The 16,575-nt window shown below is 49.0% G+C and overlaps 1 protein-coding gene across 4 annotated transcripts in view; it reads left to right on the top strand.

Moving 5' to 3' along the window:
- The window catches only part of SEMA5B (semaphorin 5B), a 127,237-nt gene that overhangs the window by 101,036 nt on the left and 9,626 nt on the right, over positions 1–16,575 (top strand). For all 4 annotated transcript variants that reach the window (XM_044942551.1, XM_025285179.2, XM_044942557.1 and 1 more), the window contains 7 exons: positions 5,013–5,075; positions 5,443–5,541; positions 5,983–6,196; positions 6,851–7,136; positions 9,437–9,572; positions 10,743–10,950; positions 11,070–11,277. In XM_044942551.1, the coding sequence (XP_044798486.1) occupies positions 5,013–5,075; positions 5,443–5,541; positions 5,983–6,196; positions 6,851–7,136; positions 9,437–9,572; positions 10,743–10,950; positions 11,070–11,277 (1,214 nt within the window). The remainder of the gene's footprint in view (positions 1–5,012; positions 5,076–5,442; positions 5,542–5,982; positions 6,197–6,850; positions 7,137–9,436; positions 9,573–10,742; positions 10,951–11,069; positions 11,278–16,575) is intronic.

The following is a 16,575-nucleotide window of genomic DNA, read 5'->3' as shown; positions in this document are numbered from 1 at the left end:
TATTGCAGTTGTCTCTCATGACTATCCCATCTTTTGCCAGTAAGGAGCCTCTTCAAGTTGACTCCTATGACACTATGACCCTGGTGGTTTTTTATTGCTTTCTATTTGTATGAAGTGATATTCTAGGCTTACCTTGTACATTTCCTGCCCTAGATCTGGAATTAGCTGTTTCTCCAAGAAAACTTGATTCCTTTCAGGGGGAAATGTTTAGTGATTTATTTTTAAATATAAACAGCCAAAACTCACCAGACATTTGAGGAACGCCTCTAAAGTCAAGGAGAAAGATAAAAACAAACAAGCGAACAGAATGAAGGAAGCTGTAAGAACAGGGATAATTCAAGAAATACAAGAAAACACTTTCAAAATTAATTTTATATTTGGCAAAACTAATACAGTTATGTAAAGTTTAAAAATAAAATTAAATTAAAAAAATAATAAAAAAATAAAAACTAGAGTTTTCCAAGATATAAAATTATTTTGTTTATAAAACAAACAAAAAATGAAAATTTAAAGAGTGATTGGGCAAAATAAAAATTGAATTGAAGGATTAGAAGATAAAGTTGAAGGAAAATCTCTCAGAAATTAAAACAACAACAAAAAAACAAGAAATGAAAAGCAGGAGAGAAATAAATAACAGAAAACTAGAGGATCAGTGCACAAGGAACAGTGGACTGGATTAATAAGCGTTACTAAAAAGAGAACAGAGGAAAAGATAAGGAAGACATTAAGGATGAAATAACATAAGAAAATTTGCCAAAACAGAGGATGAGTCTTCACATTGAAAGGGTTGACTGAGTTCCCAAGAGAGACCTGCACTAAGGCACATCAGTGTGAAATTCAGTATACTGTTATCAAAAAGATGATTTGAAAAGTTTCTAGCATTCTTTTCTAAAGCAAAAAAAGAAAAAGGTCACTACAAAAGATGGGGACTGAGAATTATACCAGACTTCTCAATAGCAACACTGGAATCTAGAAGACAATGGAGAAATAAATGTCTTTAAAATTCTGAGTGAAAATTATTTTCACCTTAGAATTCTGTACCAAAACAATCAATCAAGTATGAAGATAGAATGAATCAGACATGCAAGAATTTAAAAAATTGATCTACCATGTTCCTTTTCATAGGAAGATACTGAAGATGTGTTCTACCAAAATAAACCAATAATTCAAGAAAGAGGGAAACATGGGACTCAGCAAACAGGAGAGGAGAGGAGGTAAGTCCCAGGTTAACAGCCAAACAGGAGGACCAGTCCATCCTGGGGCAGGAGGCAGGAGGTTGGGGCAGGAGGAAGACAATGGGAACTAATAGGTTATCTGAACCATTTGTGTGTATAGTTAGCAAATAACATTGAGAGAGAATGATGGACATCTGGGAAAATTCAGTTGTAGGTACATTACAAAACAAGCCAATGAAGAAAATCGAGACGACTATTCAGCCCAGGAGAAACAAAATGTTGGTCAAGAATGGAAACCTTGTCAGAATAGGCATATTTCATTGATTCTCACAGGCGTATGTTTTCACATTTTACTGAGTCTGAAATCAGGCCACGGCTTTCTATAAAGGCATTTTACAGTCACCATTGTCAGACTGCAGTCTTGATGGAGTTGTCTCCAACTGTACAGGCATGAACTTGGTCATTATTCCTGGTGTGCTCATCCAGCAACAGCAAGCCACTGACATTTCAGTTCACAAACCATTTAAGGATCATATGAGGAGGGACTATGAGTCTTGGTTTGTCAGAAACCTTCTGTGGAGACCTGCTGATAAGATCAAGAAAGCACCAGCTCAACCTGTCAAGTGGGGGCAATAACTTGGAAGAAAATTCTGGAAACCAAAGAGAAATATTCTTGAATAATTGCTGCATCATGGGCTTCCTGGGCAGTTCATAAAACGATGGTCTAAAACAAGCAAACAAAACAACAAAAAATGAGCACTGATGATGGAATAGAAAAGTGACTCAGAAGAGATGAACACTCTGAATTCAAAGAAGGTTTAAAAATACTCAATAAATTTTGCTTACATTTTTCTTTTTTGTATGCATAAAATTAATGTATGATTAAATATATATCTAAAGTAAAAATACTTCCAATAAGCTTACATTAAAAATTTAAGTAATAAAGGAATTTGCTAGCATGTTTTCTTTCTTAATGATTCATATTACAATCAATGGTGTCCTACATTCAGTCAAATCTAGGGTTCTAGTTGGTAGCAGTGAATAATTTTCACAATGATATAAATAATGGTGTTGATTTTAAAGCATTAGATAATATATTAAAATATTAAATAATTTATATTACCTAATTATAATAGGAGGACTGCGAGAGGAGAGGGGTGGGGGAGAATGGAGATGGGTAAGTGGAAAAAAAATATTCACCTCCATAACAGGAAGTCAGAAGATGAAGTCTGAGATTGATACATATTTTTGAGAAATTGGATTTTTAAAAACATGTATAGAAAAATCAGTTCAGTTCAGTTCAGTCGCTCAGTTGTGTCCAACTCCTTGTGACCCCATGGACTGCAGCATGCCAGGTCTCCCTGTCCATCACCAACTCCCGGAGTGGAGTTTACTCAAACTCATGTCCATTGAGTCAGTGATGCCATCCAACCATCCCACCCTCTGTTGATCCTTTCTCCTCCTGCCTTCAATCTTTCCCAGCATCAGGGTCTTTTCAAATGAGTCAGCTCTTCGCATGAGGTGGCCAAAGTATTGGAGTTTCAGCTTCAACATCAATCCTTCCAATGAGCATTCAGGACTGATCTCCTTTAGGATGGACTGGTTGGATCTCCTTGCAGTCCAAGGGACTCTCAAGAGTCTTCTCCAACACCACAGTTCAAAAGCATCAATTCTTTGGCGCTCATCTTTCTTTATATAGAAAAATAAAAGAGTCTAAAATAATTGTCCTTGGGAAATGGGATTTGTGTGTGAGAGGAGTTGTTCCTGGAGTCTTTTAAATTATTTTTTCATACTATTTAACTTTTTCAACTCTGTGCATCATTACTTTGATAAAAATAATTTTTGAAATAAAATAAAAATAAATAAAATGACTCAAGCCAGTTCTGTGCTGTAATCATTATAAATATACACATTCTTTTCAGGCCATATGTTCTAACTTTTGGTTTGAGAAACCTACTCACAGTGAGAGGCTGCACGATGTAACAGAGAGAGCTTAGTTCCAGTTGTCTGGGTTTGCATCTTGGGTTTGTTGCTTACCAGCTTTGTGACCTTGGGAAAACTGTTCAATCTTTCTGAGCTTCATTTACCTCACCTGTAAAATGAAGAGAGAGGTGTATCAAGTATCTGTCCCAGTGCTCAGCTCCATGTGACTTTGTCTAACACCTTTTGATTGTACACACCTGTCCCGCATGAGCCCCCAACCCTCACAGTGGGATTCCCATCCCCTTAGAAATAAAGTTGGCCCTTTTGAAATGCCCCTGTGCTCAGGGACCCCAAGGCCCCCGTGAAGCCCCTTTGTCCACACTGCCCCCTGCAGCACAGTCCCACTGTCCAGACTTTTAGGCCTGGACATCTGCAGTGTATGTGGGTCTTTGCGCTTCTCTGCCCCTAGAGGTCCTAAGTTTGCTTATGTCCCTCTTTCCTCTCACATCAGGCTCAGTTTGGGAGCTGATGGATGCCTTGTTCCTGTCCAGGTGAAGCCCACGACTCTGTGTCCAGATGCCATGGGTCATTTGCCTTTCTCCAAGGAAAGTCTGGGAGCAGAGGGCTGAACTTCAGGCATGGGTGGCAGAATAAGCCCAGCCTGGTCATTGGTCTGATGGGGGTACAACCAAACTTGCCACCTAGCTCCCAAATCTGAGGTCTGCCAAAGTCAGCTCTCCCTCTGCCCAGGGGCTCTGGGGCTGCAACTTTGGACAGCAGAGAACAGCTCTGCCACTCTAGCTCCTGCCATCCCTTCCCCTCCCACATCCTAGACCCTGGGAATTCAGTAGACAGTGACCACAAGCCTAGAAGGCTTCTGTTAGAAATTAAAATCAGGTGGTTTGTTTGTTTGTTTGTTTTTCTTTTTGCTCGTTTGCATGGAGGAGCTGCTTGTTCAGGGCTCCCTCTCCCAGGACAGGTAGGCAGTTCATGTTTATACATGTGACCCAGAAATATGTAATGAACCACACTCCGGGGCTGACATTGCCTGGATGTGAAGGGTATCTTTCCTCCCCAGTTGCGCTTCAGTGGCTGGGAGGGGTCTCAGGAAGTACAGGCAGAGTAGATTCAGGGGAAGGAGGCCTCCTGGGTGGGGACAACTCTGTCCTCATGCCAAGGGCACTTGAGAACACGAAATGTCCTCTGGGTCCCTGAATGGAAGCTGTGTCCCCCAAACATCATTCCACAATAGAGCATGAGCGATGCTACAGGGAAACAAGGAAGCTGCCTGCACAGAGGTGGGCGGAGGGTAGCAAGTGAAAAAGGGGAAGTGAGACAGTGGGATAAAGAGGAAAAAAGCACACATAGCTTTTGAACCAGGAACGGGGGTTCCAGTCTCTGTCTCCCACATCCCAGCAGCAAGTCATAGAGGACTTTGCAGGGTTGCAGTGGGAAGGTGACATTGTTCTTCTGTAGCTAAGGTTGGCAGCCTCTCTGCTTCCCATTCAATTAAGGAACATCTAGTATATAACTGAGGCATGTTTCCTGTCTCCTACTCAGGGCCTGGGGTGGGACTGAGGGTCCTCCTTGGCCACTCGCATCTCCCCAGCTGACCTCGGGGAGGAAGGGCGGGGGAGGCCCCAGGCCAGAGCCACATGGGGATGATGGGGGATGAAGGGGTTGTTACTTCAGGCCTCCTCAACCCGAGCAGGTGTGGAGGGTGTTGGGCCAAGAGGATGTCTCTGGGTAAGGAGGTCTGGCAGCCCTGCTGGCCCGCAAGGATGCTGTGAGAGGAACCTTACCCTGCAGGCCATGGCTGGCCATCTCCCAGCTTTCTGTCTCCTCCAGCCCGGCCACTGCCTGCCCTGGCTGTGAGTGACACAGCTGTGTGATGTCTGTGTGCTCCTCCCACAGGCCACAGAGTGGGCCTCCAACGAGGACACGCGCCGCTCCTGCCAAAGCAAAGGGAAGACCGAGGTAGGTGGCCTTGGTAGGCAGGGGTCTGGCTTGAAGCTGGCAGAAGGCCCATGGTGGTGGGGACAGAGGGTCACTGTGTGGGCACGAGGCCACCTGCACGGGAGACCCAGCCTGAATGAGCCAGGGGCTCCTGGTGTGGTCAAGAAGGCAGCCTGAGCATCTGAGTGGGTGGTAAGGCAGACAGCTGGCCTGGAAGAGAGGGGTGGGGGAGGGGGACAGTCACAGTTGCTCCCTCCACTTTGGAGTGGGGCGCATCAGGGGCAGAGCAATGCTCTCGAATATTTGTGGCACAGTGGAGTGAGGGAAAGACACCTAGCTCTGCAGTTGGAGAGCTTGTCCCTCTATTGCTTCCCCTTTCTTGCTTCAGGAGGAGTGTCAGAACTACGTGCGAGTCCTGATTGTCACTGGCCGGAAAGTGTTCATGTGTGGGACCAATGCCTTTTCCCCAGTGTGCTCCAGCAGACAGGTGGGGGCTGCGTGGGGTCGGGCAGACAGAGGGGGACACTAAGAGGTTCTCTCACTCAGGCACACAGCCTCAGATGGAGCTGCCAGTTCAGCACATAAACCAAAACAAAAAGGATGCCCAATTAGATTTGAATTTCAGGTTAAAAACAGACAGTATTTTAGTATAAATATGTCCCATGCAGGATTTGGGATATACTTATGCTAAAAAACTATTCATTGTTCATCAAAATTCAACCTCACCTTGGAGGGTCCTAACTCTGGGAATAGCCTCTGCCCTCCATGATAACTGCTCCCTCAGAGGGACTGTGGGGGGCGATGAGAAGGAGGTGGAGGGAAGGAGAGGTCCAGAGAGACCAGGGACCCAGGAGAAAGCAAAATTCCAGGGAAAGAACAGGCAGCCCCAAGGTCTCAGGAAAATAGCCGCATCTCCCCATTGTCCCAGGTGGGGAACCTCAGCCGGACGGTGGAGAAGATCAATGGTGTGGCCCGCTGCCCCTATGACCCACGCCACAACTCCACTGCCGTCATCTCCTCTCAGGGGGAGCTCTATGCTGCCACGGTCATCGACTTCTCAGGTCGGGACCCCGCTATCTATCGCAGCCTGGGCAGCCGGCCACCACTTCGCACCGCCCAGTATAACTCCAAGTGGCTTAATGGTAAGGAGACCCAGCCCTAGGGCTCCCCTGGTTCTAACCCAGCCAGCCCACCCTTAGTTTCCTTTCTGCCCAACCAGAGTGGGGCAGACACTTGCGCAAGGACCACAGCAAGTCAGAGATGGACTCTGGATGAAATCACGGATGTCCTGAGGACCCAGAGCAGATGGAGGGCAGACTGTGAGGGGAGAGAGAGTTAGGAATTGATGAAGAGGAAAGGTTACAGGAAAGAAGAGATTGGGGAATGGTATTAGGAGTTTCTTGCCCTTTAGAGTTGAAACCCTGATTCTCCGCTAATGAGCTGTGTGACCTTGAGCAAATGCTTGACTTCTCTGTGCCACAGTGGTCTCATCTGTAATATGGGGACAATCATAGTATGTACCTCATAGCTTGTTAAGAGGATCCAATGGGCTAATCCATATAAAGTACTTACAGCAGTGTCTGGAGCATGGTGAGTGCTCAGTCATGCATCTTAACTATCATTGTAACTGCACTTTGTGTTGGGGGTGGGAACAGGGTTAGCGCCCCCAGGTCACCAAGCTGGTGGGGGGCGTGTAGGATGCTCATCTTAGGAAATGGAAGTGGTCGAGTGCTCCCAGCTCTGTCTTCTTCCTCCCTCGTGGCCTGACCCACCTCTTGTTCCTCTTCTGTCCCCAGAGCCAAACTTTGTTGCAGCCTATGATATCGGGCTGTTTGCGTACTTCTTCTTGCGGGAGAACGCAGTGGAGCACGACTGTGGACGCACTGTGTACTCTCGGGTGGCCCGCGTGTGCAAGAACGATGTGGGGGGCCGCTTCCTGCTGGAGGACACTTGGACCACGTTCATGAAGGCCCGGCTCAACTGCTCCCGCCCGGGCGAGGTCCCCTTCTACTACAATGAGCTGCAGAGCGCCTTCCACCTGCCCGAGCAGGACCTCATCTACGGGGTCTTCACCACCAATGTGTGAGTCCTTGCCTTCCCCCCATGCCCTCCCCTGGATGTCAGGGACTGGCTCTGACCTGCCTTCACAGCCTGGTGGCCTCGGGCAAATCCCTGTCTTCGTTTTTCTTTCTGTAAAATGGGGATGGCCGTGCCTTCTGCCCTGGGTCCTTTGAGGATTTTGTGGCTCACTGCCTCTAGGGAGGTGAGCACTTGTTCTGGGTCACTGTGACAGGCAGGCCTAGGCCAGATGTGAGGAAAATAAAAGGACCTGGATTGTGACTCCATGAAAGAAGAACTTGCTGGGGATGAAAGTGCAGCAGGCTGCCTTTGATGAGGGGGTGACAGCCCTGGGAGGGTCCTCCAGCTGCCCACAGGAGATGCTCAGAGAGGACTCTACCCTTCCAACTTCAGAACTCCATGATCCCACCAAATCTAACCAGCAGAGTCTTGTCACAATCCTGACTGCCCTGGAAAACACAGGCTGGGAATTAGAAGGGTAACCCCCCACTGAGATCATGAGTCTATTCTCCGCTGCCTCCTTCTGTGTATAGGCTGATCCATTCAGGTGACTTTTGTACAGAGAATGCTGAATGGGCAGCAAAGACTGAGAAACGAATTTGCTGTCCAGCATGCTGAGGAGAGTTCCCAGTAAGGACATCAGAAACATAGGAAGCAGAGAGTGGTGTTTGCTACCTAGGGCCCAGCTAGCAGCACTGGATGAGAGCCAGATTAGCCACAGAATGGATGGTTTAGGGGATGGACAGGGGGAGGGGAAAGCAGGGAAGCTGGAGCAGAGAAGCCTTCCAAGCTAAGGGACAGTCATGCGACACAGCCATGTGCTATGAGCTGGGAGCTGACAGCTGGGACTTAGTGACCAGCCCACTGTCAGCAGTAGCAGGTAGGCAGCTGTGAGCAAAGGGCAGGAGTCACTGGAAAGGCATCAAGGGGAAATAGCAATGTTAGTATAAACTGCAAATTGTTTATGTATTGTGTGCCTTCTCCGTGTCCCGGGTTCTTGTCAAGTGGAGGTGAGGGTGGGAGACACGCCAGTGAGCAAGAGCAGGCCTGACTCTGCCCATAAGGGGCTTGCATTCTCGAGAGGGTCATTATTAAATGCCCAGTTTGAACTGCAAGAAAATCTCCAGAGGAAAAGGGCAGCGTGCAGAGAAGCTATGATCACTATGGAGGGGTGATGATCAGGGAAGGCTTCCTGTAGGAAGTGATATCTACAGGATGACTGGGAAATAACTAAAGGACAGGAGCATTCCAGCCTGAGGGAACAATATGCACAAAGTTTTGAGGTGGGAAAAAATTTTTGAGGAACTGAGAGGAGACCTGTGTGGCAGGAACCTGGTGGGTGAGGAGGAGAAAGACACGAGAGTTGGCTAAAGGGCAGGCATGGGCGGATTATAGACGGGAGGGCCTTGTAGACTGCTTTAAGGGTTTTGATCTTTATCCTAAGGGTAAGGAGAAGTTGTTGGAGAGTTTGAAGCAGGACAAGGGCTAGCTCAGATGTGCATTTGGGAAGTCACTCCAGTTGCTGCGTGCAGGATGGATTAGAGGAAACTGGACACGCTGCAGGGACAGTGTGGTGTCCTGGCAGAGAGTGGGGGCTGCGACCAGGCAGAGGGGGAGTGAAAGGCACATATCTGGGAGAGGGACTAAGTGCAGAGAACAGCCTGGTAACATTTGGTGTACTGGTATCCTCTCTCCAAACTGTCCACATCAGACTCAGAGAAACTTTTGTTTCCATGACTGAAAGGGATCTGAGAGGTCACCTGGCTGCAGGTGTTGAGCTGCAGCATAGAACACTGGTTTGGTAACCAGGTTGTTGTTTTTATTTTCTTAATAAAATAATAAAACAGAATTGACAGAAAAAAATATCAGACTGTAATGTATTTAGTAAGGTGATACATTGTTTCATGAAAATGCATTGCAAATGTGTGTGTCTATAGTATGTGTGTGTCATACTGAGTTATCATATAAAATGTATTTCTTACGGTGGACCATGAACTAAAATGTTCGAAAACCATTGACTTTATTTGCCCTCCCACTGAATAAAGGAAGGGGATGAGAAGCACAGAAGGATCCATCAGTTTTTCTCATCCATGGGTCCTTTTTTCCTGGAGGGTTTCCAGAGGGTAAGGACCATGTCTCCTCCTTCTGTGAGAGCCCCGTGATACAGAAGGCCCCAGACTCATCCTAGGTGTTTAGTAAGCCCTGGAGCTGTGCCACACTGACTTGACAGCTGGAGGTTGGATTTAGGGGAGGGTGCCAAGGCCTCCAGAGAAGGCAGCATCCCACCATCTCTTGCCTTTCAGAAACAGCATCGCTGCGTCTGCTGTCTGTGCCTTCAATCTCAGTGCCATCTCCCAGGCTTTCAATGGCCCCTTTCGCTACCAGGAGAACCCCAGGGCTGCCTGGCTCCCCATCGCCAACCCCATCCCTAATTTCCAGGTACCGCTTCTTCTCCCCTTCCCCTCCCATCACATACCACCCTCCCCCAGACTATCAGCCACAAGCTGATGCCCAACTACTTAGTGTAACCGCCAAATGTGTCCCTGCTGGTCTATGCCCATCTGTGGGGTCTGCAGGGGTTCCCTAAGAGGGTGGTAACCTCAAGACTGTGGAGCAAGAAAGGAAGAGTGGATGGGATGCAGAGCAAGGCAGCCAGGTCTGAGCCATCTCTAAATGTGACCCCTCACCTCCTGAGAGGGAGGGAGGTCGGACCTCAGCCCTCCTCAGTATAGGGGGCCGGGGGTGGGGGACACACTCACAAGCTGTCTGGCCAGGAGTTTGCTCCCAGTCTACCCAGCATGGGTAGTGATGCCCAGAAGGTCTCTGAGTACCAGGACTGGTCAGAGCCTAGACATGGTGGTATGAGCATCCCCAGTGTGTGATGGAGAAGCAGGAAGAGGCACAGGACAAAGAAAAATACAGATGGTTGACTTTCATATCCATCCAACTTCCTGCCCAGGACACAGAACGGAGCAGGGAAAGACCTCAGGCTTTTCAGTCAGAGTCCTGACCTAGATCTAGCCCTCTCTATGTGTGACCTTGGGCAAGTCACTCAACCTCCTTGAGTCCCTTTACCCTGATCTGTCACATCGGGATAATACCACCAACCTCATAGACACATTGGAGGGTTGACATGCACCTGACCAGGGTCCGTAGAATGATATGCATCTGACGTGCTCAGTAAATGACAGTTGCCTTCCAGCTTTGGTTTCGAAGGCGTAAGAACCTTGAGATGAGAGGGACAGGGAGAGGGAAGGCGGGGCTTGGCCCAATGTGGGGGAGGGGCACCAACAGCGACAGCATGAAATAACAGGACACTTGTTATCCACACTCATATGATCAGCTTTTGGATAAGCAAGCCCCTTTTTCATCTCCCTGCCCTCTCCACCCCTGGTAGGTCCCTCCTCCCCCATTTTCCCAGCTTCATTGTCCCTTAGTTCCCAAAGATGAGGTATCTTCCTGGAAGAGGGTGCAGGACCCTTAGCGGGGATGTTGGGGGTGGGGAGCAGGGGTTGGAGAATCAGGGACTCGGTAGTGAGGAAGAAGGAGGGGACCCGGGATCACGGCAGCCCGGCGGCTGGGCACGCGTGACCCGGCTCCCCGCCGCAGTGCGGCACCCTGCCGGAGGTGGGCCCCAATGAGAACCTGACGGAGCGCAGCCTGCAGGACGCACAGCGCCTGTTCCTGATGAGCGAGGCTGTGCAGCCGGTGACACCGGAGCCTTGCGTCACCCAAGACAGCGTGCGCTTCTCACACCTCGTGGTGGACCTTGTGCAGGCCAAGGATACGCTCTACCACGTGCTCTACATCGGCACCGGTGAGGCCGCCCCGCCCCGCCTGTGCCCCGGGTGGGAGGGGGTGGAAGGGTGGGGGACTGGGCTGAGAGGTTCCAGGGCCACCCTGAGGTTCAAGGCCACCCTGATCTGGCCTCTCCAGAGTCGGGCACCATCCTGAAGGCACTGTCCACGACGAGCCGCAGCCTCCGCGGTTGCTACCTGGAGGAGCTGCACGTGCTGCCCCCCGGGCGCCGGGAGCCACTGCGCAGCCTGCGCATCGTGCACAGCGCCCGCGCGCTCTTCGTGGGGTTGAGCGACGGCGTGCTGCGCGTCCCGCTGGAGAGGTGCGCCGCCTACCGCAGCCAGGGGTGAGTGGGCACCGCGCTACGGCTGGCGGGCTGGCGGGCCGGATTCCCAGCGCCGATCTCTGTCGATCTCACTGGGAAGTGGAGATCCAACAGATGGAGCTTCGGAGTCAAGGTCCCCCTGGGGTGGCATCCTGACGCAGTCACGGATGGTGTGCCTTTGGACAAGTCACTTCTCGGAGCCCTGGCTTCCTCCTCATAAATCTCTGCAGGGTTTTTGTGAAGGCTGGTTGGGATAATCTGCGCAAACCACATATCACTCTCCCTAGGGGGAGGATGTGTTGAGCACAAGGTGGTGGCTGTTGTTATCCCTGTTGTCAAGCCCATGGTGAAGGCCTGGCGGCCATCTCCACCCGATTTATTCTCAGTCCCTTTAGTTCAGAGAGGGGCCTTTATCTTTGAAACCATGGCGCTTACTACCCAGATGTGAGGCAGATGGGAGGCTATGCTCCCCAAGCTTGCCCTTCTAACTTCCCCACTTAGAAGAGGCAGAGAGCTCTGGCGTGGGTAGGGTGGAGGTGAGGAGCCAAGTGGAGATCTGACATCCCAGCTGCTTCTGCCATCAGTTCTCTAAACCTTAGCTTCTAGTGGATCCACAAATTTGACAACAATGACACTGGCATTTAAGGGGGAAACAAAACCTGTCCCAAAGCCAAATGCAGATGTATCTCAGACTCCTAACCACTGGAGGCTACCCTGAGCTGCTCCCCACCCCCGTTATGGAGATAATAAAAAATTGTCTGCAGCTGGTATAGCCAAGGCCCCGTGGGCTCCTGTGGCCTTTGCAACACAGGGACCTCCTGGCTGTGCCCATCTGTTCTCAAGATTTGGGAGACAAATGGCATGCCTGCTGCCAATGGTTGTTTTCCAGTCCCGGTGGAGGGTGTTAGGAACTGAGGATGGGCCTGGAGGGCTGGGGAGGAGGCTGGAAGGTCATGGGTTGACAGGGGGTGGGGCTGGGGGTGGGCTGGGAGTGGAAGGCAGTGGGCAAACACCCAAACTTCCCTCAGTCCTAATGCAGGTCTCCATCAGCAAAGCACCAAACGTGCTAAGCCCTCCCATGCTCAGAGTTTTTTGCGGGCTGTCGGCGTGAGAAGAGGGAGGCCAGATGAAACAGGCCTGGAACACTCTCGTTTCTCTTAGGGCTCTGGTTGGTGAGAGAAGCCTTGACATTAATCTGACTGATGTGTGGGCAGAGACTGGGGTATAATGCAAGGGGCTTGAGTGGTGGAATTGGATACACCTGGGGCTCCACTGAAGCGTCAGCTATACCAGCTGTATGATCTTGAGCAAGTTACTGAACCTTTTGAACTTTGGCTTTCTCAGTGGGAAAATAGGGGGAAATTGTGATGAAGCAATTTAATTTTCCACTCTAGTATTCTTGCCTGGAGACTCCCATGTAAAGAGGAGTCTGACAAGATACAGTCCATTGGGTCGCAAAGATTTAGACATGACTGAAGCAACTAACACACACTGAGATACCAGGGGATAGGACTTGAATGCATGAATTTGGGAGATACATTTTAGGCCATAACAGCTGAACAGATAATCTTCAGACATACAGTTTTCCCACCTCTGCTGCTACTGCTGCTAAGTCGCTTCAGTCATGTCTGACTCTGTGCGACCCCCATAGATGGCAGCCCACCAGGCTCCCCCATCCCTGGGATTCTCCAGGCAAGAACACCGGAGTAGGTTGCCATTTGCTTCTCCAATGCATGAAAGTGAAAAGTGAAAGGGAAGTCGCTTAGTCGTGTCCGACTCTTAGTGACCTCATGGACTGCAGCCTACCAGGCTCCTCTGTCCATGGGATTTTCCAGGCAAGAGTACTGGAGTGGGTTGCCATTGCCTTTCCCACCTCTAACATGTACAAAATAACAGCTCCAGGAGGTACTGGAGAATCAGCTGGATAAAGTATGTAAGAGTATACTGTTTGGAGTTCAAGCACCAAACACACCTCGATAATTATTCCTGCAGGTCAAGGACCCATTTTATGTCCATAGGGTTGCAAAGAGTCAGACATAACTGAAGTGACCTACGTGAAGTCTCTAAGTCGTGTCTGACTCTTTGTGACCACATGGACTGTATGTAGCCTACCAGGCTCCTCCATCCATGGGATTTTCCAGCCAAGAATACTGGAGTGGATTGCCATTTCCTTCTCCAGGGGATCTTCCCAACCCAGGGATCGAACCTGGGTCTCCCACATTGCAGGCAGATGCTTTACCATCTAAGCCACCAGGGAAGTGACTTAACACGCATGCTATTTAATTTTGGCAAACAAACTGTAAGGATTGGGAATAATGCTCATGAAGTGCCTAGTCCAGCAAGTGAGTCATCGTTGGTAACTAGTCATTGCTGGTCCTAGTTCCTTTTTTTTATCTCTGCGAATGCATTTAGGGGCCATCAGCCTCCTGGGCTCTCTGGAGTCTCAGGATCTGTGATATTGAATACAGACAGCACTGCTTGGCAATGAATCATGGTGTTTCCCTCATATCTTGTCTTCTTTAACTCTTGTGTCATAACTTTTCATATGTATCCTGTTGTTTAAGAGGATGTAAATCCTCGAAGGTAAACCCAGTGTCCCAGTATTTTCTATACTCCACCAGGGGGGCCACACCCAGCCCCAGGCGCAAAGTGGCCTTCCACACATGACTGATCCTGAAGTTGATTGATTGTTTGGCCTTGAGAGGAGGTTGGTGCAGGAGAGGAGTGGGACTGGAAAGTGGATTGAGGCCAGCTAAGAATGCCAAGGGAGAATTTTGACTTGAATTCTGTGACTGGGGGCACTGAAGTGGTCTTTGAGCAGAGGAGTAGAGTGATGGGCAGTGTGAAAAGGTGTTTTACAAAGATCAAGCAGACAGTGGCGAGTAGCATTGTCGCAGGGCAGATGGTTGGCCAGTGTGAGCTGCTGTGGCTCTGGGCCAGATATGATGTAATGGGGGCTGCAGTGGAATGAAAGGAAGGATGATGCCTGTTGTTTGCCCATGCACGCGGTTCTGCAGACAGGGGACAGGGAGGTCACGGAGCATGGCCGGGTGGAACAGAAAGATAGACAGAGGTCAATTCGGAATCGAATACTGTTGGTTTCCTGAGTTTGGGATAAGAGGCCTTGATGTGTACAGTAGAAACCCTACTGTAGTGCTGTAGGTGGATCTAAAATGTGAGGTCTCATTAATGAGAAGTTAGCAGAATGAACAGAGGAAGCCCGTGCCGCCAGCAGGCTGTGCGCTCCGGGAGTCTGGGAGCCACCTGCCCATCACACTATATCAGAATGTGTGCTGTAGCGAGGCAGTTTGTCACAGGCTTCTACTGTGTTCCATGATAGACATTTCTTTCCTTTTTCCTCATTTCTTCCAAAGCTGGCAAGAAGCTGAGGACGGGTAAGCAGAGGCCCCTACAGGCCCCCTCCTCTGTCCAGAATCCAGGGGCTTGTCTCTAGACCCCTCCTTTCTCTCAGGCAAACTTCAGCCCCATGGGGCATGACCAGGACACTGAGCTGACCACAGAGAGACCAGGGCTCACAGGAGAAGGAGCAGAGGGAATGAATGCTGACTAGCTCTGCAAAGCAGTGTTTTATGCCTGAAGAACCGCCCCCTTCTTCCTTCATGCCACCCTGGAGTGAGCGGCCTGTCTTGCCAGCTTATCCCAACCTCCCTCCCTGGCAGAGGGTCTGGGCTCCCCCCACTGCCATTTTAAGTAATGACCACTTGCTCCCAAGCTCCACCGTGGACAGCTACCTTTGTGAAACTATGGCTACATGGTGTTGGAATCGGCCTCCTTGTAAATTCCACCATCCATCTTTGTCCTGCTTCTGAGCCCAGGGAATGAACCTGTTCCCTTTTGTAATGACTGCTTGAGACACTGCAGTAAAAAAGACATGGTGATATATTATTGGTCTGATGGCTAACTTTATGAAAGAAACTCTTTTTTTTTTTTTAATGAAAGAAACTCTTAACTACCACCCATTCCTGCCATCAGAGACACACTGTAACTCTCCTCTGCTTGGAGCTTTAATTTTCTTAAGGACATTCTCTGCTCTGGAAGCTTTGAAGTGGCCTTTGGTCAAAAGCAGCAAATGTGGACAAGCGAAGAGCTCAGGCACTGGTGCCGGGGAGTCTTGCAGGTCCCCTCGGGCAACCTGGGCCAGGGCAGGGCAGGTGTGTCCGTGGAGAATCTGGTCTCCTCTTTCTTCTCTGGGAGGACTGAGTGCGGGAGAGGCTGAGGGTGAGGGATCCTGGCTGAGGGGCTGCAGCCAGCATCTACTCTGTGTGTTTCTTTGCTCTTTATCCTGTCATGGATTAGAAGAAATACAGGATACCTCATTTCTTGATGGGAACCCTGACAAAAGTGGCCCTGGAACAGCAATTCTAAAGGCTACTATTCATTATAATCACCTGAGGAGTATTTCAAAGATGCCAGTGCCTGGGCTTACTCCAGTCCTGAAGGCCCAGAAATAGGAGGGTTTTTGTTTTGTTTGCCTAAGCTGTTTTTAAAAATCCCCAGGAGATTCTAATTTGTACTCAAGACTGGGAACAACTGTTCTAGAACTGGTTAGGCCCTAGATAAGAGAAGTAGCATGAGGCAAACTGCATTTCTCCAGAATCTTCTGTTTTTCCCTTGTATAAATCAATTCAAATTTTCTACTCGTATCCATTCTCTCTTCTAGCGTACGGTTGTTTCTGATTGATAGAATCATGTGTATTATTATTAATCACTAGTCATGGCTAGTTCTCTTTTTATTATTTAATCTGTACTGCTTGTGGAGTACCATGTCAGTGCTTCTTGAGTTTGATACCCATTTCTGAGAGTTGAGGCAAATACACTCAGGAATGGGCTTTACTGAGTTCTGATCGACTGAGTCTGCTCACAGAAAATTTGGCCCAAATGTCAGAGGGTAAGCAGAACCTCAGAAGCACCGGTTGCTGGGACTACTTTTGCACATGTATTGTATTTAGTCCCATGACATCTAGTTTGACTCATTTGCTGGTGAAACACCCCCAGACCAAACCATTGATCCTGAATGAAAACATGAGCACCTGTACATTGTATAATTTACACAAATTGTCCTTGAGAGAACAAAGTGGAAACATAGCAACAGATGAGCATTCTGGATTTCCAGGTGGGCCATGGTGTGCTTACTGGCAATCAGCGAGGCTGTCACTCACTGAAGCCCAGGCATTGTCTCACTTATATGAGGTCATAAGTTGCTGGAGCAAGAGACAACACTGTCTTTGATCTCCTCTGGCAAGGAGGGGAGCCCCACCCTCTTCTTTATAAGGTATTCATATAACTTCTTTTCTCTCT

This window comes from Bubalus bubalis, chromosome 1, assembly GCF_019923935.1.
Source record: "Bubalus bubalis isolate 160015118507 breed Murrah chromosome 1, NDDB_SH_1, whole genome shotgun sequence".
In the NCBI taxonomy this organism is placed as follows: Eukaryota; Metazoa; Chordata; class Mammalia; order Artiodactyla; family Bovidae; genus Bubalus; species Bubalus bubalis.
This window is presented reverse-complemented; position numbering and strand designations above follow the sequence as displayed.